General features: G+C 42.0%; 1 protein-coding gene and 1 long non-coding RNA gene across 5 annotated transcripts in view; one reads left to right on the forward strand and one right to left on the reverse strand.

The window, feature by feature from the left end:
• Window positions 1-15546, reverse strand: part of TSPAN5 (tetraspanin 5) — an 83401-nt gene extending 67855 nt beyond the window's left edge. The window contains exons 1-2 of one of the 4 annotated variants that reach the window (XR_009277542.1): window positions 14993-15546; window positions 4850-5002 (exon numbers count right to left, since the gene is read on the reverse strand). Coding sequence is in view for 3 of the 4 variants with exons in the window: in XM_058837599.1 (XP_058693582.1) it covers window positions 4850-5002; window positions 14993-15073 (234 nt within the window). In the remaining variant the exon portion in view is untranslated. The remainder of the gene's footprint in view (window positions 1-4849; window positions 5003-14992) is intronic. The other 3 variants (XM_058837599.1, XM_058837600.1, XM_058837602.1) reach the window with 3 other exon arrangements.
• Window positions 15547-15736: 190 nt separating this feature from the next.
• Window positions 15737-21939, forward strand: LOC131578631 (uncharacterized). The gene is made up of 3 exons (XR_009277543.1): window positions 15737-16284; window positions 16625-16830; window positions 21394-21939. It is a non-coding gene; the product is annotated as an uncharacterized LOC131578631 (long non-coding RNA).
• Window positions 21940-23800: the final 1861 nt, after the last annotated feature.

A 23800-nucleotide genomic window follows, 5' to 3' on the forward strand; every position in this document is an offset into this window, starting at 1 on the left:
TATGTGGTTGCTGGTAGAGCACGTCAGTAGTGGTGCTTCAGAGCTGGGCATTAGCAGCTCCCTGGGACACAGATGTATCATGAAGTTGCTGTTATTATGTACATGTCTGGTGAAACATGGGTACCAACATGTCTGGTTGGTACTCAACGAAGGGCTAGGAATCACTACTTATAAAAATGACAGCAGTGACCAGCTCGCTGCCCAGACTGGTAGCAAGGCACATAGACTGCAGAAACCACTGTTTTCTGCATATATTTCATCACATGTAAAGCTATTTCCTACAAGCACACCACTACTCTGCAGTTAGAGAGAACAGTCACAATTGTTTGCTGAGAATGACCTCTGTGTCCTTCATCAGCTAAAAGTTCTCTCGGTGCTCCAAGGATTAGAGTCTCATAGAGCTCCTGTTACTGCAGGGAAGTTATCAAGTAATGGATGTCTGGTACACTTCACTGTTTTCTGCCAGATCTTTTGGTTAGAGCACTCTATCACCCTTTTTGCCAGGTCTTAACTTCTTAGGCAACTGGAGTAATTGCTCCAGCTCCTTTGAATGACTTTTCAGTGTTTCATTTGGGGAACCTCTTTGGGCTTTTTCACACATCCTCCCTTTTTTTGTTTGTTTTTTTTTTTTTTAAACCTACATTGTTTGAAAAACAATTATGCAGCTGCCAACAAGTGATTCCCACTGAAGTCAACAGGATCTGCTCTTGTGCAGAGGGTCGTAGTAAATGCCCAGTCATTTACAGAGCTGAAAGCCTTTGCACTCTATACTCTAAGTGCATGAAGGGCTAAGCAGGGGGCTCATGCAAAATTAATAACACATCAGGAAGTGGATGAGGCGAGGGAAGGCACTGAATAATTGATCCACGGTTTATTTTCTGTGAATTCTGAAACAACTTTATGGATGTTTGTTTTGGTTTGCCTTTGTGTTTGTATTTTCCACGGCAGAAAGTTTTTGAACTGAAGTTCTACTAACAAAACTGACTGAAATAATGGCAAGAGTGGCCCTTTGATAACAATAACTGCAGAAAAGTATCTTCCCAGAAAGAAAGAGAAAACACAAGGCACGTCTTTTTTCAGACAAAATATGGCTACCCTCTCACTTTTATAGGCTTACATTCTTAAACACCTTCTGCTTTATGAACAAATGTGTGTATTCCTTTCCTCCTTGTTCTGTGAAAAATTACAGGTTTCTCTTCTAGCCATCATTTATACAGAAATACAATCACATCCCACAATGCAAAGTCCATCCTTCCATCTTCTAAAGTCCTTCCAACTCCTCAAGCTAGGAGTCTAATACTGCTCACTTGAACGATTTCAATAACACTGCTACAGCAGAAGTGTTCTACCCTGCTCCATAAATATGATCTGCAGTCATTTTAAGGACATGTTACAGTGGCAGGTAGGAACAGGTAGCCTTTTAGCATAAATGAAAATCTGACCCTAGTACACTAAGAAGATTCAAATAGCAATACTCACTGGAGTTTTGATACATCACCAAAGATACAAAAAAGGAGCCCCACAAAGTCTCACCATAAAATACTTAGGACTTTACAGTATGTTTCTAACTCACAAAGCAGCAACAACCACCAGCCTATTTAAATATCAGTCCTGTTCTCCAGCCTCAAAACATCACTGAGATCCTGTGCTTCAACAGCAACAGGCCTTCCATGCGGTGCAAACAGGAGACACTGCACATCCCTCAAATCTCTATGATCATGCCCATCTAAAATAGCCTCATCCATTCTACCTCACTTGATTCTACATGGCTCAGTCTTGCAGCAATTTTTTATGAATTGTTATGAAATGTGAAATTCTTCACATCAGAGCCAGAGCTGTGTGCATAGCTTTGATATTCACCAGACTTACAATTTGACACAATAACTAGAGAAGGATTATCTCCCAAAGATGCTATTTGGGAAGTCTTGCACCAACATGAGGCTTGCTTTTTCACATGGAGATGCTCACAGATTACCCTGAAAGGTGTACACATGTTTATGGAACAAAGATGTTTGTCAAATAGGAGCAAGTACCTTATAAAATGGTACAAAAACACACCAGAGGTGGGGTTTTACTTGTCCTTCCCACTTTCCAGTGGTCATGTGTCTGGACACCAGTAACTGAGTCCACAAACTGCCTCTTGCAGCATGCAGAGGCTCCTGTGACCTTTTTATTCCAGGTGTAAGAACAGACACAGATACATGGAGAGCCACAGAAAGGGCTTCCTCGGAGAATGGAGCAGAGAGAACAGACTCCTCAAGCTGGAGTAGAGCACAAACTGAAAGGAGGGCAAAACCAACAAGAATAGGATATTTACAAGAGGCATGGTAATTTCTCTAGGTAGTGGTGAGCTGCTATTGACAAGAAAACCACAAGTAAGTGGAGTACTTCATCACTGTCATTTATTAGGCATGACATCTAAAACAATATATGAAATACCAGATGATGGAGAGCTCACTAGAAATCTTACACACATCCCTATTTCTGGGATGGAGAAGTTGAAGACAAAAGCTACTGTAGCCTACAGCTGTCCTTTTTCCCTCTGTCAGATGTCAGTCCCACTGCAGGACAGCTAATAGGATCATGAATCTATGGGGCAGAGAAAAGCACTCTAAAGCAACTAAAATGGCCAGATGGGAGTCATAATTCATTCACCTGCTACAGTGGTGCAAACCCTTGAGTGTCAATCTCATCAGGATTTGGATTGGTTTTCTCTAATAGGCAAAGTTATTAGCTGCATCCGCTCAGGAGCTACTTCCTCTCCCACAGGTATGAAAGTGGTTTAGCAAAAAACGAAGGAAAGCAGAAGCCAACAAGGATATAAACTATGCAAAATGTAACTGGCTTATGTTCCTGAGTCAAACACACACTTATTAGCATGAAAAAGTTTCTGCAGAATAAAATATTGATTCAAATATCACCACAAACCTTTAGACTGCCAAGGCAGTGGTTTTGCCTATCTTCAAAACAAAGAATACAAAAAGAAAGTAATGTTTTCAAACCACACCCAGCCCCACACAGCTGAAGAGGGAACACTACTTGTGACCATGTCAGAGCTCCCAGCAGGAGCAGAGCAGTAGAACAGTCAGGAGGGAGCAGAAGTCCTACTCCGCATGCAACAGCAGTTAGATGGGTTTCCAGTCCCCTCAAGTCCTGCTTTTAGGTACTTAAGTTAATAAAGTTCTGCTCTAGCAAATTAGAATTAATTTTTAAGTACTGTGTTATTTTGTGTACATATTATGTATTTAAAGGTATGTGTGTGTATATATATGTATATGCATGCATAGTGTTATACATATACAAATGTATCTCCAGCACTAAATGCGTACAAACCCTTTGTATGTAACAAGGCAGCAGAAACTACACTACTTGGGAATGGATAATCATGGCAAACATCTCAGAGGGGTCATTTGCCACCCCATCTAGGAGGCCACTCCAGCAAAGGTTTAGTGCTATTAGAGGGAGAGGCAAAGTGGAATAACATTTATGGGAAAAAAAGAAACCAGAGAGGTAAATGATGGAGCTGTCCACTTAAGTTCAAGTTAAGATCCCGTTACAATAACCTTGGAAGAGAATCACCGCTATTTGTTTGTCTAACATCTCTGAGCAAGCAGGAGTAAACAGATAACCACTAGAACTCTTCCAAAACAGTGAACATCAAAGTGCACCAGAGAGGTAGCACTTACATAACAGTGCTCACTGGAGTGAGCTAACTATTGACCCAGCACTATGTCCTACACCTCTGTGTACTCCATACTACAAAACCGCTTTACTTAGAGCTGAAACAGGCCATGCTTGTACCATCACTTTAAGTTGATCTATGCAGGGAAAGAAGGAGCCAGTCCCACCATCTTCCCACACTTCATTCTTGGAGCCAAACAGCAAATTGATAGAAATTGACCCAGATGGGAAAGTTCTCAGCCATATCTGGGAAGTGACTGCTGTCAGTCCACTGAAGCTGCAGTAGCAGATTTGGCTCTGCAGCCTTGTGCCAGCCTCAGCTGTTTGCAGCCTCCTGCTCTCATTTTGACATCAGAATTTGCAAGGCCACACATTGTTGAGGCTGGGACATGGGGGCCTGTCCGACCCCCAGCTCTACCACAAACTACCCTGGAATGAGGTCCTGAGAAGGAATGGTGATCCAGGGAGTTTCAGGCAGTTTCCAGCCAGGGGTAACCCTTAGGAGCGGTCTGAGGCTTCACATGATCAGCTCTTTTAGAAGTAATTTCAGCTCTAGTGATCAGCTCAGATCAGCCCAGCTCCGCTCATGGGTTACCCCAACCAACATGTAGACAGGAGACCGTGTAGCATTCTGCAGGGACCTTTATTGGGAGGCTTCAGCAAAGGGAGCCAGTGATGATCTCCCACAGAACTGGGCAAAAGCCGGGGTTTTTATAGGGAAGGGAAGAATTGGGAAAGGGACCAATGGTCTGAGACTGGGATAAAATCACTGGAAGTTAACAGGGAGATTGTCACTGTTGGACACGATGTATCAGTGTGGGTTCACAGCAAACACACCATCAGTTGCTACGAAAAGGGGCTTTTATTCTCCAAACTTTTCAGCTTTTATAGGGTCTTATGCTACAGGGTTAACATGATGGGGTAAAGGAACACCACCTATTTGTCCCATTGCTGGGACAAGAGAAAAACATGCTATCTACAGTTATGCAGAACTGTTTTGAGAAAGCAAGATGATTTACAAATGCTGTCCTTGAGTGCAAGATCTCTCAAGAAACTTTCCCTTGGAAACAGATCTGCCACTGACAGCCTGCAATTCCCTCAGGTTCAGAGCAAATCAGGTCCACAGGAGATAACGTGGGGTCCTGGAAGGGGTCCACAGCTTACTCACCATGACTAAGTAGTTTTGTCTTATCTTAGGGGACAGATCTCCAAGGAGGGAGCCTGTCAGAGGGCTGGGCTTCCTCCACAACACATGAAAACCAATCCTGAAAGGTTCCCACAACCAAAGAGGAAAGTGGCCCTGCAATAGAAACAAGTCCTCCTAGACATTCAGAGATGAAAGAAAAAACTGAGTTAGGCAGCAGTTCACATCCACCCTTAATGGCCACAGAATGAAAAAGAAACAAGAGCATGGTTGTGATATCAAGCAGTATTCATTAAACACTGTATGTTAGCTATTTTTTAATTGCAATCATTCATATTTTATAGTTATATATATATATATTTTACAGTCTTCACAAGCCAGATGGATGAATTTTCATCTAGAAATTAATTGGATAACTTCTTGAAAAAGAGGAATTTTAATTTTACAAGTCTTACCTCTTCTTTTTTAATTATATATTTAATTATTGTTGGACTGACTGAATTCACACACATTCATTTAGACATATACCCACATGAACCGGCATTCAGGCATTGGCAGTCAGGAAGACAATTTCTACAAAATGCTGTCTTTTACCCACATGAAACAGGGAATTTTTCTGTTTTTATATTTAAATGGGAAAAATTAAAATTAAAAAATCTGAAACCCTTGCTCTGTGCACAGTACAACACCCCAGTATACTTCAAGCTGAGAGGTGCCTGGGATACTTGGCAACCCTTCTCATCACCTGGGAGGACCCACTGCTTTGAAATGCCACCATTTCCAAATTCTGTGCTCCAGTCTGAAACACTCCAACCACATGGCATTGCAGAGACATCTTCCACAAGGTGACATACTTAATTGAAGCACAGCACAAAGCAACAAAACCCTTGCCATACATTATCTGGGAACTTTTTTTCCTCAGGGACTCTGCTCCTATACAAAAACCATTTACAGCACATACAGGGAACTCCCTTCAAGCTTTTTAAATCACAAAATCTTTAAATCACAGCCCACTGGAAAACAGAATGTAGCAGAAGAGATGCAGTTCAGTGAGAAGGAAGCACAGAGAACCCAGCCTCACAAGGGTAAGTATATGCCCTACATGGGTAAGCAAAGCAAAGGTATCCAACAGGGAGAACCTGTGCTGCAGGCTCAGACAAAATGACAGGCACCAGGTGGATCTGCTTGGGGTGACATCCCACACACAGTGCTGCTGCACCTTCGCTTGGGGCACCAGAGCTCAACTGAAAGAACCTGCCCTCTTGACACAGAGAAAATCCTGACAAAAAATGATGTTCAACATCATGTAAGATTAGCCCCTAAATCAACAAAAATTAAGCTGAACTCTCATCAAATGTAATCCACTAACACTAGGAAACACCCCACAGGCCAAGGCACTGCAAGCATCCTTGCAGTATCACTTATTCCATACTCAGTACCCTCTAACAGTAGCCAGCTAGGGCAATGACAGCAGACACACTCAGGTTGTAACTCATCAATATCACATTTATGAAGTGAGCAGAACAGAAGTCTCTATGAATCCAAAATATTGCACATGTCTAAAGACATCTAGTCTTCTTTTAATGCTTTTTTTTAATTCAATACCACAAAGAAGGACCAAACACTTTTAGAAATAACATTGCTTGCTTATTAAAGAGAAAGAAAACCTATTTAAGGAAAAGTTCCTCTAGTTCTTTGGTTGTTTTTTCCCTGTAAAAAGTTTTGCTGTTGGGAAAACCAGGAGGCAACAGGTACAGAATAGGTACATAAAGTGTTTTCATAATATTTCTCCCCTTTGCCACAAAAGGAAAAAAGCTCTTTTGTCACCACACATCAGGAACATTGCTTGAAATGGTTTTCAATATGATTTGATGTAACAGAGTCTTCACTAGCAGCAGAGGGATTTTCAAGGCCTGGAAGAGGCATATTGATTTTTCCCAGTTCTGTGGAAAATTGACAGTTCATTCATAAGATCCTCTGTGTGTGATGAAATACTTATTCTAAATGCTGTCCAGAGGAAAGTGACTTGAAAGCTGAAACATTAGTTGAAGAATCTGATGTAGAGACTGATGTGTATTAAAATAAATACTGCTACAGCCTCATTTAATTTATAAAGCTAAAGGAGTAGGATCTGACTGTTTTTAGCATCTCTGCAAGTCAGGCCATCTGGAGGTTATATGAGATCACACTGAGTCAGAGTTTGATACCAAATCAAGCACCCCTGACTTCAAGCCTCAGTGTGCTAGTGACATTTTTAAATGCCAGCAGAGAAGCCTGAACTGCTCTAGGTCTCTTGTGTATGTTACAGAAGCAGCTACACTGAGCACTGTGCCAACAGTGACTTCCACCCACACCAACCCTTACACCTGTACAAAATACTGCTGAAATCAGGCAAAATCTGTAACCACAGAGAACTACATGTGAAAGACTGGAAGGACTGCTGGCTCAAAGTATTTTGGGTGCATGTGTGGGAGAATAGGTAGGTCTTGCTCTGGAGAGGCAATGCCCCACTCTGCACACACACATCCCCCTCTGGGCCTGTATCCCAGCCACAAGATGCTCACCAGTCCCTGCCACACCACAGGAAGTGCTCCACACTCCAGCCCTGGAGCTCCAGTCAAGCCCCAGAGGGGCCAGATGACCTTAAGTCCAAACTGAGGGAAGGGCCCAGGAAAGCCAAAGGGTACTAAACTGAAGCATGAGGCAAGCACGGGTCTTGACCCTAACTCCTCTTGGAATTCCTCTCAGCTGAACACTGGTGGAACCAGGAGGGGTAGTTATGCTTGGTCTTTTCAATCTTTTCTTTCTCTCTTCTTCTTTCTTCTTCTAACTCTCTCTTCTCAGTTTTAAGTAACTTAAAATCAGACAGGCCTGGAGCAGCTGAGTTCAATGGGCTTTGTGAACTGTTTTATGTTGAGTGAATGCTGCTCTAAACTTTTGTTGCTATATTTTATATATTAGTAAAGGCCTGTATGCACAAACCAGCCTTTGAAATAAGTCGTGATATTAAGGGCTAAAGTCCTTGAAACCTTCATGCAGAAGAGAGAGTAAAGCAAAACAATATCCCTGTGTGTAAGAGAAAAAATGTAAACTGTGTGTGTTAGCCAATAGTAACTTGCTCTGCCTGCAGACCCTGTAGAACCCTATAAAAGTGTGCTAAAGATAGAAATAAATTGGCATTCACAATTACTTCTGTGAAGACTGGTGAAGAGCTGGCGGTCTCTCAATAAACTTTTACCAAAATTCTCCAATTTTCTGAAGTTATCAATGAAGTTTTTTGTTGTTTTGACCTCTTGACAACATCTTGTCAATACCTCTCTTGTACATCTAACTCAGAGTATGTGAAAAACCATAAACCTTTTCAGGAGTCTCATCCAGCAAGTGTTTTTTGGGGCCTTACCTCACAAGATAGGATGTTTTGTGGCAGAAGCAGTAGCATAATCTAAAAAAATGGGATGTTTTCCAAATTTAATATGACAGCACAATGAAATAGAGATTATTCTTTACTAATTTAAGTAAATATCTTTACTTAAAGATAAGTAAAGGAATGTAAGTAATGTAAATAAGTAAGCAATGTATTGATGGATTTTGTACCGTAAAACTGTCATGAAGTGTAATTCAGTACATTCATTAAAAATCGGATAAGCTTCTTCTTGGTTTCAATTCTTTATTGCATTTTAACAATATTAGCTAATTTTTAATGAGAAACAGACAAATTGTACACAAGTACAAAGTCACTATAAAATTCAAGCTAATTAAAAAGTCAGATATGAAAAATTTTAAAATACTACCATACTGGAAGACACTTTTATGGCTAATGCTCACAGTGACTTCTGGGTCATCTCTAACAGAGCTGGGTTACTTCACAAGCTGTTCAGCTCCTTGCTCTCCTGTCTTCATCAATAAAACAATTACAGTCCTGTTGACAGGATACCAGCCATGCATTTGAGAAGCACACTGCATATTTTGGGCAAAAAAGGCACCCCTACAGAACTATAGTTTAAGACCAGAATTTCCTAACTGGTAGAATTAGGTCAAGTGATTTTTTGGGTCAAAAATATTTTCTCTCACCTCCAGTTTTTACTGAAAGCAAAACATTATATTCCAAATGCCCATAGTGAATCTTCACAGGTTACTGCTTTTGGTTACTGGAGTATGAACTGCTAATGTAATTAGCCCCAGCACTTAACAACACATGTTTCTTGCTACAAATTTATAACTTGTAGCAGACCTTGTGCCAAAAACAGTTTATATTTATTTTTCAACATAGACTTCAAAACGTCTATTTGTAAGAATGGGACTCAAAAGAAAAGGAAGTGATATTTCACTAACTGTAAACTCAAGTTTCCCATCCTCTACTAATCATTTACTTGCATCTTACAGAGTCTGAGGAATAAAGAATAAATTAAAGTTAGCTAAGAACTACATCAAGATTATTGTAATCTATAGAATTAGGTTTTAGAAAGCATTCTTAAATAACAGATTTCATACATAATTTCAAATGCCTGTCCACTTCAGAGGATTTTTCTTCTTACTACTCTCCACAAAAAGAAAAAAAAAAAAAGAAAAAGAAAACCACCACCACTCTGAACCCCATCACCCCCCTCCAAACAAAACTTTCTTTCCCACATTTTCCATCTGAAAATTATCCTATATCAACTGTACCTTGTATGTAATTTTTTTGTTTGTTTACAAGAACATGTATTCCGGGTTCCCATCTGGAAAAAGAAAACCTTTCTTCCCTGGAACAGCTCATGCCTTCCCTACATGCCTATTACATCATACACTGCAGTTGAATACATACATACCTAATACATACACCAAAAAGTTCACAGTGCAAAGGCTGCCTTACTAGAATTAAGGTAGCACATCTGCCTTCAAATTCAGTGTTGCAGAACATGAATTTGTTGCCTTTAATATGGAAATATTATCAACATGCAACAAGGGCAATGGGATTAGGACCAATGCTAACTTCACACACACAAATATCCACAAGATGTTTCACTTGCAGAAGTATTCAGTTGGGGCTGCCTGTGCTCTGGGTGCCATTCACATGGACCAGCTTTTCTCTGACTGGGACACTGAAGATTCAAATTTGACCCTTCATACTTTGAGACAGATATGCCACCGGAAAAAATGCACTGTGACAATTCAATCAAGGTAGAAGACTGGTAAATATATTTATCAAATTCATCTTTAACACTTTAAGTATGTAAGCTGCACATGATAGTTCCAATAGTATTCTCTTGAAGCAAGGTGACATCAAACAAGAGAAGTCACACAATTAATCACAATGGGTTTTCTATAGTTCTAGTTCCCTTATGCTTCTTCAATCTTTAAGAAACTAGAAACATCAAATAACTTAAAACAGTATCACATTTATAAACACGCAGTTTTGGCAAAAGAAATATTTATGAGAAAGGAAATAATTTTTCCCATGTTCCACAGCTATTTATTTTTATATTACCAATGATATAGACAACCACAAAGTTGTGAGAGAACATAAGGCAAGAAAATTTTTTATTCTGAGAATGACCTCTACAGATCTGAAACAAGTCCCCCAAAGTCAGCAGTTACTAAACTTTTATATGCCTTTGAAAGACTGAGCCTACATCTGCTGAAAGAGACACTGAGGAATACAAGAATGCCAATCTCACAATAATGCATCTATTTCATCAATACATATACCCCACTTTTCACCATCACAAACCAGTGGAGTACTTGCCCTAAACAAGCATTGTTCTGTTTCTGGCAGGATCACTGGTAGAATGCTTAGCTATGCTTCATCTGTGCTATGAAGAAATGTGAAATAAAAAAGTAATTTGATCATAAAAGGGGGAGGGAAGGGAAATTCACAGAATGCTTCCGCTGCAAGGACATCCTCCCAATGCAAATTTTTAAAGATCAAATGCCACAGAATGCATTTCAAAATTGCATGGAACAAGCTTCACATTGATTTGTTTGTTTTTTTTTTAAAACACTGTGGCAAGGGAAAAACTATAAAATCAAAACTTCCTTGTGGATATCTGAAAACCAGCTGACATCAGAGAATTACCCTCACCCCCTCTGAAGAACAAGCTATCAACAACATACAAAATTTAATAAGCAATCTATTGGTTGTCCTTTAAAGGTCAGTGCACTTGTCCAATATTTTCCTGTAACACACTTACATAACGTTATTTTCTTTCTGCTATCTTTCTGTAATTCAGAAGACTATTTAGATTCCCATATGGTTGCCATCAAATACAGCAGATGCCAAGCAAATTAAAACACAAGTTATGACTCGTAATATGCTGATGTATCATAATTGCAGCATAGCTCATAACTTAGAGTGAATCACCAGCTAAAGCAAAAGTTTCTGAGGTGTCAGTGCTTTTTATACATCTTTCCAATTAGATCAGGTTCAGTGGAATCAAGTGTGGATTGTAATTTAGATCTTAGTAATAGCATACATCCACCATTTCCATCAAATATAAAAAAGCACAAACAACAATTAAAAACATATCCTGGAACTAAAAGTCAGCCTAAAACTGTCTTCCCTAAGTAAGGGGGAAACAGGGGGAAACAGTTCTTGTCTTTTGTGAAGCACGGCAGCATACTTTGACCTTTTGCACCATACCTTTGACATCATTCTACATGGAAGCCGAAAGGGGAAGGAGGCGTTGTTGGCCTGCTTGCTTTGAGTACAGAAAAGTGTTCTCTGTTACCTCAGATTACAAGAGAGAAGAGCAGGAAGGCTCGTGAAAAAGCAGTGTCTACTGCAGCAGCTGCCAGCCAGGAAAGGTGGCACACACAGCATGTGGTGCTTTAGCACTGGCAGAACGGAAGCGGAGCTAAAGCACAGGTGTGTGCCCCAATGCACAATCGGCAGCACAGCAAAGGGAAACACTACACTGACCTCAGCTTTAGACTTAGATGCATTTGTGCCTATTAGTTCCCTGCTCCTAAATATTACTTCAGTGACTGCCCAGTCAGTCAAATCAGAAAGGAGCTTTCTTCATCCACAACAGCATAGTAGTCTCATACAATAACCTTTTCTGAACAAACATTTCCAGAGTATTTACCAACTTTAACACTGAATTGCCAAAAGAAATTAAGCCTGCAAATATATCTAGAACATTAATTATGCACAGACTCGGCAGATAATGCTGTCTTCTACAACAGAATGAAACACATATTTAGGCAAGAATACATTACCTGGGGTGGTGCGAGCCTGAGAACTACCTCCTAAAAAGCTTACTGTCACTCACCTTTAGTCACAACTACATACACAACATCGGAGTGCAACTTTCCCATATTCATTATCCTAATAATTCTACTGTGGTTATTAAAGTGTTAAATACCTGACCAGCACAAAACAAAAAAGACAAAAAGGTTTGGCTGGTTTTTTTGCCCCTATTCTGTATTTAAAGCCTCAATTTTTTTGTAATAACTCCAGTTTAAGTAGCAAGTATAATCATTCCCTGCATAATTTCAGCAGATCTATAATATTCCTCTATTCAAAGCACTGACAATTTTCTTGTCAAAATCATTACTCTTCCAACTCAGTTCTCTTTATTTTTAGTCCATTGTTTTATGATGCAGAATAAAGGTATTTTCTTTGTTTACATTAACGTTTTAAAAGATTGTGCTAAAACCACTATATAATAATGCTCAGATAGAAGGCCTAACAAGGTATGTTCCCTGTTTGCAAGATCCTGTAAAGTGTCATGGGGTTAATATGACAACCTCTTCATCATTTCAATCTATTTACAATGACTACATTAGTGGCTATTTTTGATTATCGCTTTCTGTAAACAAGCAACCGAATTTGCAATTTTCATTTACAGCTTTTCTGGCCCAGTTATTGAAGAGTTCACTATTACTTCAGTAAAAACAACATTAACATGTATTCAACAAGAGCATCTGCCTTTGTTTTCACTCCCAATCATGAGAGACATGGTAATAAATGCAGGCTTTCTCTTGAAGAGATTACAATAGTCTAAAGAAATGACTGAACTCTCAAAGTGCTTGGTCTTCATGAATTTCAAGAAGTTTAGCCAGGACCACAAATGAGACAATTAGTGCTTTGCAAAAGAGGAAATCTGCAAGTAAGGGCCTCACATCAAGTAAGTGTCAGAGTGGGCTGATACACAATTCTGTTTTTTCAGGCTTTCAGATCAGCATTCCAGCAGCGCAAAGGCTTTGGCCCATTTAGCTACAACACAGGCACACCTGCCATCCTGGAGAAGTTACAGTGCATCAGCCTCAGGAACACAGGAGTAAGAAAAAGACTAGTTACAGAAAACCTAAAACATAACCACTTCCTCGCTTGCACCATCCACACATTCACCTCCAGAGAATAAAATGAAGGAAATTACAGGATATACAGCTTCTGAGACACTGACAGTGTCTGAAAGAGTAAGTTGAATGGTTATATATATTCCACCATAATGTCCCTCCCTCAATCCAAGGACACAGCACACATGTGTCCCTCACAGTACTTGCTCCCTACTGAAAAATATCCATGTTCACAGAAACATACGCCCAGCAGAATCAAAACAAAGAAAGAGACAAGGGCGAAGAACCATAGCAAACTCAACCACCAAAAACTGAGCCAAGAGTTCAATCACAACAGCTCTGTAGGGTCAGAATACTACAAAGCTTGCTACCGTTCATCTGCAGGGGTCGATCTGGGGCCAAGTAAACACTGACATAAAGCCACAGTCAGCTTCACTCTGGCAGCGTATCTTCTTGTTTAAGAAAAGGTAATACAGTATAAAACTGGACTTAACCAAAACTCCCATCCTTTCAAAACATCTTTTTCAGACATGTTTATTTTCCAGGAACACAGACCTGAGGTTAGCTATGGATACCTGCTATCCGTGAATCCACCGACCTCTGTTCTCCCCAAGGGGACAATCAGAAACTCAGCACTTCTCAAAACGTTTCTCTCCTCTGTTCTTTCCTACTTTCATCCATAACCTTCAAGGTGGTGGTTGGGGCTTTTTTAACCCAATTCTCCTTTCTAGTCCAAACAAGCCACTACACTGGATATGTATTTAACTTGCTTCCAAAGGCCCTCAAAAACACATCCACACTACCTGGGTTTGATCCAGAGCTGGACTCGATGATCCTGGTGGGTCCTTCCAACTCAGAATATTCTGTGAATCTGTAAAGCTGGGTTTGTGCATGTTTCTCACTACTCTGTGGGATACGTCATATAAAAAGGGGAACTGTAGATGTAAGAGCCTTCACCTGACTTTAGCATTCTGTGCATTCTCACGTGTGTGAGAATGCTCAGCCCCCCCAACCCCCCCGTGGTTATGAAATTTGGCATGAATATCCAAAAACAGTTGCTTCTCTTTCAAATCCAACACACTGAGAAGATGCTAGAAGTACTGTTACAGGGAGGTTACATTTCACTGTACAGTTCTGCCTACTCCACAGCCGGTGGGGAATGGTGCAACAAGATACTGTGCAGGCAGATCAAGCAGCACTGCCAGGAATCCCAACAAATGCCCAAACAGGCTTCCCACGGGCTTGCACTTTAGGGACGGGTGGAAATACCGTTTCCCCCTTCCTCCATCCTATTATTGCTACTACTACTATGCATTAACAGCTAATCATAATAAACCTGTGCCATACATAACTTCATCACTGTGAAATCATTAAACAGCACTGTTCAGAGAACCTGAGCTGTGGTTCTTTCTATTATTTGCATCTAACAGGGATGACAGCACGAAAACATGCAGATCAATTCGTTCTCCAGGCCTGGGTGCCTGGTTGCTCCCTTCCTCTCTCACCACAAAGCAGAGGTGGGGGAAGGAAGGAGGGAAGAGGAAAAAAGGAAAAGACGGGGAGTGGGTAAGAAGGCACGAAATCTGCTTCATACTAACAACAAAAGCAATTAGGAGGGCCGGAAGGGAAGAGAACCGGCACCCTCGGGAGGTGGAGGAATGCAGCACCACAACTTGCCCGGGGAAGGGCTGACCGGGGCGGTCGGGTCGGAGGCGGCGGCACCTCTGGCCTCGCACTCGCACTTCATCCAAAATCCCCCCGCGGCCTCACACCGGGCTGTCACACGTCCCTGTCGCTCCCGGCCGTGCCCAGCCCGGGAGCCGCGGCGGCCGGGGAGATGGGGGGGGAGGAGGAAGCAGAGGAAGACACGAAACCGGCCCCACTTACCCAGAAAATGACATTGAAGCCGAAGATAAAATATTTGATGCAACAACTGACTTCAGGCCCCTTGTAGTGCTTTCCGGACATCCTCTGTGCTCATGAAGACGCTTTGCTCGCAGCCAGGGTGAGAACCAAAGGCGGGGGGGGGGGGGGGAAGGAGGAGAATTTAAAAAAAACCAAAAAAACAAAAACAAACGAAAAGAAGGAAGACTAGGAGGAGGGGTCTGGGAAGAATAGAAGGACGGTGGCGGCAAGACTATGAGGAGGGGTCCGGGGGCGGCGAGGCGGGCAGAGCTCAGGGCCGGCTCCGCGCCGCGGGGAGATGCGGCAGGAGCGGCGCGGCGGGTCGGCTCCGACTTGCCGGGCGCCGGGGATGGCCGGCGAGCAGCTCCCACCTCCTCCTCCTCCTCCTCTTCTCCCGCATGGAGGAGGCCCCGGCTGCTCGCAGCGGGAGGCAGGAGAGAACGACAAGGAGCGGGGCGGCCGCCGGGTAAGGCGCCGCCAGGGCAGGATCGGCCCGGGCAGAGGCCGGAGCCGCGCGCCCCCTCAGCGCCAAGGGCCGCCGCGCTCGCCCCGCCCCGCCCCGCGGCGTGATTGGCACCGCTCCCCGCCAATCCGACCGCGCGGGAGCCGCCGGCGAGGGGGCGGGGCGGGGCGGGAGCGGCCCTGAGGCTCCGCCCGGGCCGGGCGTGCCAGGCTGAGGGGCTCCAGCGCGCCGTCCCTCCAGCCTGCCGTCTCTCCGTCCGTCTGTCCGTCCCTCTCCTCCGGCGGCCCGCCGTGACACAGGCCAGAGAACGCTGAGACAGCGAGGACTGGCCCTGCCTGGCACGGAGAACACCGCTCCGCAGCTGGAATGCTGCTAGGAGGGCAGCACCGGTTCTAGGCTGGCTGCGGTAATGAGGAGGAGCAAGACCGTAATTGCACCGTGCAGGTTGTTCTCAATGGGCGCCGTCAGATCGCCTCCCACATGATCTCGTATGCGCCACACGCGCAGGAACACATGAAGAACCATTTTACAATGATTGCTAGGGTTTATATTTTAACATACCTCGAGTTTATGTTGAACCTGACAGCTATAAAGTTTGTGGCTTAGCTGTATCCGTATGCTGTTTGGGATTCAGAGTGGCATTCAGATGGTCTGGCATTAACAGCATAATTAATAGGTTTTCTTTGTGGAAGGATGTCGTCATTTCAGTGGATCAAGGCTTTCTGGTCCAGCTCTAAGAGAGAGGCTGGAGACGAGGAGGCACAGGGGTGACTATCACTCTCTGCAGCTCCCTGAAAGGATGTTGTGCCAGGTGAGACAGGATGAGGGGAAATGGCCTCAAGATGTGCCAGGAGAGGTTTAGGTTGGGCATTAGGAGGAATTCCTTCACAAAAAGCGTTGTTAAACTTTGGAATGGGCTGCCCAGGGAGGTGGCGGAGCCAAAGCCCCCGGAGGTGTTTAAGGAAAGACTGTATGTGGCACTTAGTGCCATGATCTGGTTGACAAGGTTGGGATTGATTAAAGTTCGACTCATTCTTGGAGGTCTTTTTCCAGCCTAATCGATTCTGTGTTTATGTGATTCTGCAAGTATAACTTCTGATTCAATAGATGGAAGATTTCTTTATAATAAAATGCATTTCCCATCTCTACAGGATTGCAAGGTAACACACTTCAGAAGCATGACACTGATAGAACTACAGAAGGCAGTCTTGATGGAAGATCACATCATATCAGTTATGGGGCCTTGTTGTGAGTCTTTTTTGAGAGCAAAGAGAAATATTTGTCTGTCGCATCTGGTAGATGATGAGAAGAAAAAGCATGTGCTGAAATGGATCCATGAACATAAGCGATGTTTTTGGTAAATGAGAAATTAGTGCAACACATTTATACACTTTAACCACGGCTGTAGAGTTTATCACATGAATGTCATCCCTGTGTCTATTATTAACACTGTCTTTGCAGGACTGTCCATGAGAAGAGGGTAGAAAAGGGTGAAAAATTAGTAAAGTAAATGTTCTGTAGCAGTGCATAAAGGCACATCACTTACAGTAGGGTATGGTAATAATGTGTTATATTAAGGTGCTGTTTTTAGAAATGGCTTCAAATATTGGTGACAACCTGTACAAACATTTGTAATATTACTGTCATAATATTCTCCTAACATGTGTTGGTACCCTTTAGCATTTTAATTCTTCACAGGCAGGAGCAAAATACTATAGAGTAATATTTATTATGACAAATTCAGTAACAATATCAGATGTTTTACATATCAATCCATTAATTCCCAACAACTCAGAAAGAAATGCAACCTACATCATTTATAGCATCATATTACATGAGTTCACTTGCTTTCTCAGTTGAGCGTAGTATTGTGATTGCCAAGCGTCCTTTTAGAGCCAAAAGCGTTTCACATAGTCCCATCATCTGATCAGCTTCAGGATGTCTGGTTTTAAGTGCTAGATTGCACACTTGAAGAGGGCATTGAACCCTGCTCTTTTTAATTCACTTTGTGTCTAATGAGCAAGCAGATAGCAAAGGCAGCAGAACAGCTTTGGTGTAGGTAATTGATCTTTCAGATTGCCAGCTGTAGCAGAGCCTTCTGCACCTGCAGCAGCCTCTCTGCTTTGCAAACACATTTTGCCTCCTGTCTTAAACAAACAGGAATTAAAAAAAAAAAAATCCCCATCCTTCGGCTTTGTACCGTCTCTTGTGGATTGCTCCTTACATGCTTTGGCCACCTAGGCCTGGAAGCTGAGCAAGATGACTGTGACAGCACTTTAAATTCACTGTTAGTTACCAGTCAACACTGAATTCCACTGTGATGTTTTGGCACAAAAGCCTGAGGCGATACTAAGCAAGAGCAATATTACCTTTTCTTGCAGAAGGGCAAGACAGTTATTCAAATTCCATCAGTTCATAATTCATCTGACAAGGCACAGGAGTACTAATGGGCGGCATTTCAATGACAAAGCTGGTTCTAGCAGCACAGCTCTTCATAACACCAGGAATGCTTTGATCTGCTACTGACATTGAGAAAAAGTCCCATCTGAATGACTAAATCTACTTCCCATCTCTAAGATGAAGATATAAATGGACTTATTCTGACTAAAGATTGGCCAACTCTAATATTAATAAGTGTGGCAAGTTTGAGAAGTTCGTATCTTAAAAGAGGTATAGTTGCGGACTCTGAAATTCTTACTTCCCACCAAGTAAAGAGTCCTCAACCCAATTCCTCAAATCAATCATTCCTTAGATCCAGTATCTCTGTCTTTGTGTCAGCTCCTGGTTTTTGATCTATGAATTCTTTGACATTTACCAGGGAAAAAGAAATGCAAGCAGGAGTGACTCGAGAAGAGAAATGGCAGAGCAGCACAGTGAAGGCCGTAGTTGTGGGAGTTAGCCCATTGCCAAACTCACCTCGTGCCACGTGCACTGAGATAAAGAGCTGTGGTCTAAGAAAAGTTCAGTCTGTATCTATAAGTCTAGTTATTTCCTAGACACTCCATTTTAGTGGGAATTCATAAGATATTTTTTCCAACCTTTTTCCATGGGGAAACTAGAGCTTTCTGACAGACAAGATTTATAGAGTCAGAGGTATTATCTACCTCAGAATATTTTAAAATCTAAATAATATACTAGCTCATAATGCCATTTGTGTTCATTTTCTAGTTTTGCAACCATAAAAACACTTTGTTTTCTGCTTAGCAAAAGTGTGAGTGCTGATGAGGGGACACTGTTTAGGTTTAGAAGGAATTCTGAGATAAGAATTTCATAGAGCTAAACTCAAGCAGTGATACAAGTTGTGTTTGCCTCGGTGGAAGTACATGCTCTGCCCCAGATGCGAACATGACTTCAGCTTCCCTCAAGAATAACAAGTGCAAGTACTGACTAATTACTGTTATGGGTAACACTGGTGATTATTGAGCTGCTTTTTCATATGGAACTTAGCTCTCAATACTGGCTAATAATATCATCTCGCAGGACCAACCCAACATCATTATAATGTGATAACAACAATGTTGTTAGTATGACTCACAAAGCATGAAGCGTGTCTATACATCTACAGGGTTAGAGGCCAGAAACTGAAGCTAAGGCATCCCAAATAACAACCAACAACCAGTTTGCATCACGTCTGATTTTATTTTCTCAAGACAATGTGTATCTGAACCTTTATTTCCTTTTGTGTCAGGCACCTCAAGCTGCTGCCTCTGCTCCTTCCCTGAGAGGAAGGAGTGGGAGTGGTGGCACACTTCCTGCCCACAGCTCTGCGGGCAGGGGCAAAGGAGCGGCCGGGGCTGGGGCTGTACCACGGTGCTGCTTGGGTCAAACATCACAAACAACACAGCTCTGTTTCTGTAGTGGGTGCTGTGCCTCAGCAAGCCCCTGTACTGGAGTTTTTTATAGAGCTCTTATCAGGGATTATCCCCCGACAAGTCGGTACAACACTGAAGCAGGAAAAGTGTAACATACCTGGTCCATAGCTCAGTCACGCAGTGGCTGCAGGTGTGGCTCCAAGCACTCATACAACTAAACTCCAAAGGATATTAATTATCAGGCGGGCCTTACAACCATTTTATGGACACGACAGTGACAGGGTTTAATGAGATGAAACATATGCATTATTCCACAAAAAGACACACAGATTTGCAGTCCTAAATTAGGGATAACTGCAGTTAGTGTGGGTAGTCACCTCCCCTTCCACTAGTTCCTTCCACTTGCTACTGGGCCATGGTCATTAAAATGGATATAAACTTAGACTCCAGTAAGTGCCAAATTTATCTTTTTCACTTTGTACTGTTAAAAGAACTGGACAAACTCTGCAAATTCTGAAGCTTCTCACTTCCCAAACATGGACTATTGCTTCAGGTGTGTACCTGAAAGTTCAGGTATAATTCTTGACAAATTATTGATCAAGATAATAATAACAATAATAATCATATATAATAATGCTTGTCCAAGAGGACAATCAGTATTTATCCTATAACAGAACACCATATGGTCTTCTTAAGGTCCATTAGGTTTTTCAAGGCCCTCTGAGTTGCTTTCAGTCATTCTTTGTTATACAAGACACACTCAACTCAGAGGTTTAACTTACAGTGTTTGCTCTGTAATACCACTAAGGAGAGTGACTATTTCCTCTGAGTCTGCTTTTAATGGTGGTAAGATTTTCTGCAAATCCACCATTCTAAGTAATCTCTATGAGAATGTTTCCTTTCAAGGGTTTCCTTTATTCAGGCCTAAACCACCTGAGCTGCTTCCATCCTTTCCTGTGAAATTTTTGTTTCTCCTGGGAGCCTGGGTCAGAATTTGCTGCAAGAACAATCCCTCAGGAATCATTCTGGCATCTCCTTCCAGGAACATCTGTAAACCTGTCAGAAGATCAGGAAGTGGAAGAAGGTGGTGGGATGAGAGAGTGCACAACTGCAAATCTGGCTGCTGTAGGCTTTAAGCTGCTGCCAGAGTGGTAGGAAGGGAGGCTAGCAGAGCAATTAATCTCAGAGCCCAGCTTCTAGAGGAGTTTTCCACCAAGGCCTCGCCAACAATTGAGCTAAAAGGCATTGGAACACCTGTTTGGCCAGCTCGGTCAGGAGTTCAGCCCCCAGACCTCTGTGCAGGTAGGAACTTAAATTGTCTTGCTGAGAACAGAGTGGAAAAAGCCGACTGTGCAAAAAGTTCTCATTTCAAATCCAAGCAACATTTTTTTCATTGCTTTTTGATCCAAATGGCTATAGAGATGCTGTGATCTAAAGGGACTCTATGTCCTTGCCCTCAGAGCAGAGAGCTGATCCAAAACCCTCTGGGGAGTGCAATGAGGAGCACAAGGGGGTCAGCACGTGCTGGAGGAGGGCCCAGATAACTCAGTGCAGCCTGGCTGCAGGGAACCACCTCCTACCCTCTGTCGGGAACATGCTTGCTCATCTGAGCTATGGAAAGAGCAGTGACAAAAATGCTGTCATCTCTGCCGTGACATTGCTCTCCTGTCTGTCAGACTACACAACAGGGTGCATCCAGGGCCTCTAACAGTTTATTAGGACTGTGCAAGTGAGCTGATAATCCCAAAGGAAGGTTGTTGATACATTTAAGCTGGTTTCCTCACAAATTTGTGTCTGGTTCTTCAAACCCACCTTCTCTATTCACATCCAGTGACAGCTACCACACAGCTGGATCAAAGATACCTGTTTACTTTACCTTTGGTATTGACACTTCTGATTTCTCAGATGTTATGCAGAGCTGCCACAGTAAACATAGCACTTGTAACAGCACCAGTGAACAGGTATTTTATAGTAGTATACTGTATAGCTTATATCAGTGGGCCTGCTTAGGAACAAGGTAAATAAAATAAGTTTGTTTGAACATTCTCAAAAGGCATAAAATAGTATTATTAGAGTGATGACAAACCATGGCTTTTTGTTTCCCACAGTGTCATAGGAGGAATACACAATGCCTGCAATTATGCTACATCTGACATTCTGTGCTCAGTAACAGAATGTTACTGAATTCTGCTTGTGACAGGATCAAGTAAGACTTTGTTTCTGGACTACTTCCAAACGTGAGGTTGGTCTTCATGAATAATCTGCACATGTTACCCTTCAGGCACCTGTAAAAAGGAAGCACTTAAAAAAAATTACAATTTACTTGTTTGCAAGGCCACTAAATGGAAATTTTTAAGCCCTTCTTACTCTCTCTTGTTGCATTAACAAAACCAGAAACCTTCCTGCAGATGAGAACAGAATAACCACAAATATTCTTGTTGGGTTTATTCAGGGCCTCATCATATGCTGTATGCTTCACTACCTGTGTTTCTCTGAGTCTTGATGGGTGTTCATTTGAATTTCCTGCTTTTCCACCACACTAGTTAAACCATCAGCTTTTTCAGCTTTTTTTGGGTTTTGGGGTTTTTTTTTGGTTGGGTTTTTGTTTGTTTTTTTTTTTTTGCTTTAAGAAAATTAAACTGTGAGAGACTGCTACTTAGAAAAGAAAACCCACCCCAGAACTATTTCTAGATTCATCTTCATCTTGCTATTTCATGTATCATCATCTTTAGGCAAACCTTCAGGCTTCCACAAGATTTCCAGGTTTGATATTTTCGATTATTTTACCTTGGAAGCAGGGACAATGACTCCTCCTTGTTCCTGCAAGCGGCAAGCATAAAATGCCAGTGCTGTAACAACAAATCAGCTAAAATAATTTTAATTTAAAAACATACCTCTCTCTTGTTTTGAACTCAGAATACAAGTACATCTATAGACACATGATGTGAACCTAATAAATACAAATAACAGAGATAAAAATGTGAAGAGATTGATAAGTGGTATCTTGAAGAAACAGATTCTTTGCCTATCCCTCTTGTCTGTTTTCAGGGAGGAGAAATCTTCCTTTTGAAGTGGGCCTTCTTGCTCTGTATAATGTATCAGTCTGCAGTCATCAGGAAAGCTAATATTTTTCATCCAGAGGTATTAATTTATTGAAGCTATTGACTGTGTGCAAAATAATGTTTCTTACAGGAAAGACATTGCTGCCCCAAATCACAGTGACATGTATGTCAGTGTCTAAAAGTTTTACAGATTTTATATCACCAAATTCACCAGATCGAAGCACATGGCTGTGACTATTAAGGACACTGATGCTGTATTTCAGTCTGAGTGATGAACTGTTAAATGTGTCCCACTTATGCATACATCTATGAAATAAGACTCAGTAAAAATTGTATTACACATGAAATGGAAAAAACCCCAAGAACAGGACAAGGGAGCTTTTCCTTTTTGTCTTGCAAAAAAGCTATGATTTTCTTAGATATTACCATAGCTCTTTTAGTACATTTCAGAAGTTTGAACTATTCATCATGAAGGTAGACCTGCTAAAAGCATCAGCTGTTTAAAAATATTAAGCTATAAAAAGTGGGCAGGCAGAGAGCTTACAACGAGTTCACTGTTCTAGGCTAAGCATGGTCACTGAGCTGGGAGCAAAACTGAGAGCTGGACAAAAAAGGAGGTCCAGCCATCTAGTGGTAAATTACTCCTCTGTGCAGCCTGCTGGTGTCTGCCTTCCAGAGGGATGCTGCATCTCAGGGTTTTGGTGTGCTCTGGACAGGGAGAAAGGGACAATGCCCAGATTTTGATTGGTTCAGGACTCGTAGTGGGACGTTAAGGGAGCAAGCCAAATTGCAAAGGACCTGCAGCAAAACTGGGAGAAAGTAACAACCACATCACCATATCAACCACAAGGGCAGCTTTGGCTGAGTGGACAAGGAAGAGCCTGCACTCAGAGTTCTGCACTATAAAGAACATCTGTTCACACATGCCTGCTTACAGTGCTTGTTCACTTTCAGAATATATCTTTGTCCTAACGAGCTTATTTATACTTGGTACCCTGCCTGCATCTGTACAGCAGCAGTCAGAGAAAAAATTGGGCAGTTTTCCATAATTCCATAGCAGAGGACAGCATGTCCAGTGGGTGTGCACAACCAAATGGTGCAATGCACTTGTGTCCCACTTTATACATGGAAAAGAAAGGTTTAAGCCAAATTGTCACATTTGAAACAAGGATGATGCAATCAAACAACTACACAAAGAAAGCCATATGCTGAGTCCAAACTGGAATGAAACACCCATAAATTTATGGAGAGTGAACTGTTTTATATCTTCTATGTTGTTACAAAGCAATAGAAAAAACCTTGGCAAAGCCAGAATAGACATCAAAACAGTAAACCATGAAATACTTCAAGAGAAGTTTAAAAACCAAACAATTTGTATGCTTGAATACCTCTCAGAATTCAGCCCAATATGCCAGAGCTCCCATTGCAAAAGTGATCTCAGTGCTTAGAAGAC

The sequence above is a fragment of the Poecile atricapillus genome, chromosome 4, assembly GCF_030490865.1.
Source record: "Poecile atricapillus isolate bPoeAtr1 chromosome 4, bPoeAtr1.hap1, whole genome shotgun sequence".
NCBI lineage: Eukaryota > Metazoa > Chordata > Aves > Passeriformes > Paridae > Poecile > Poecile atricapillus.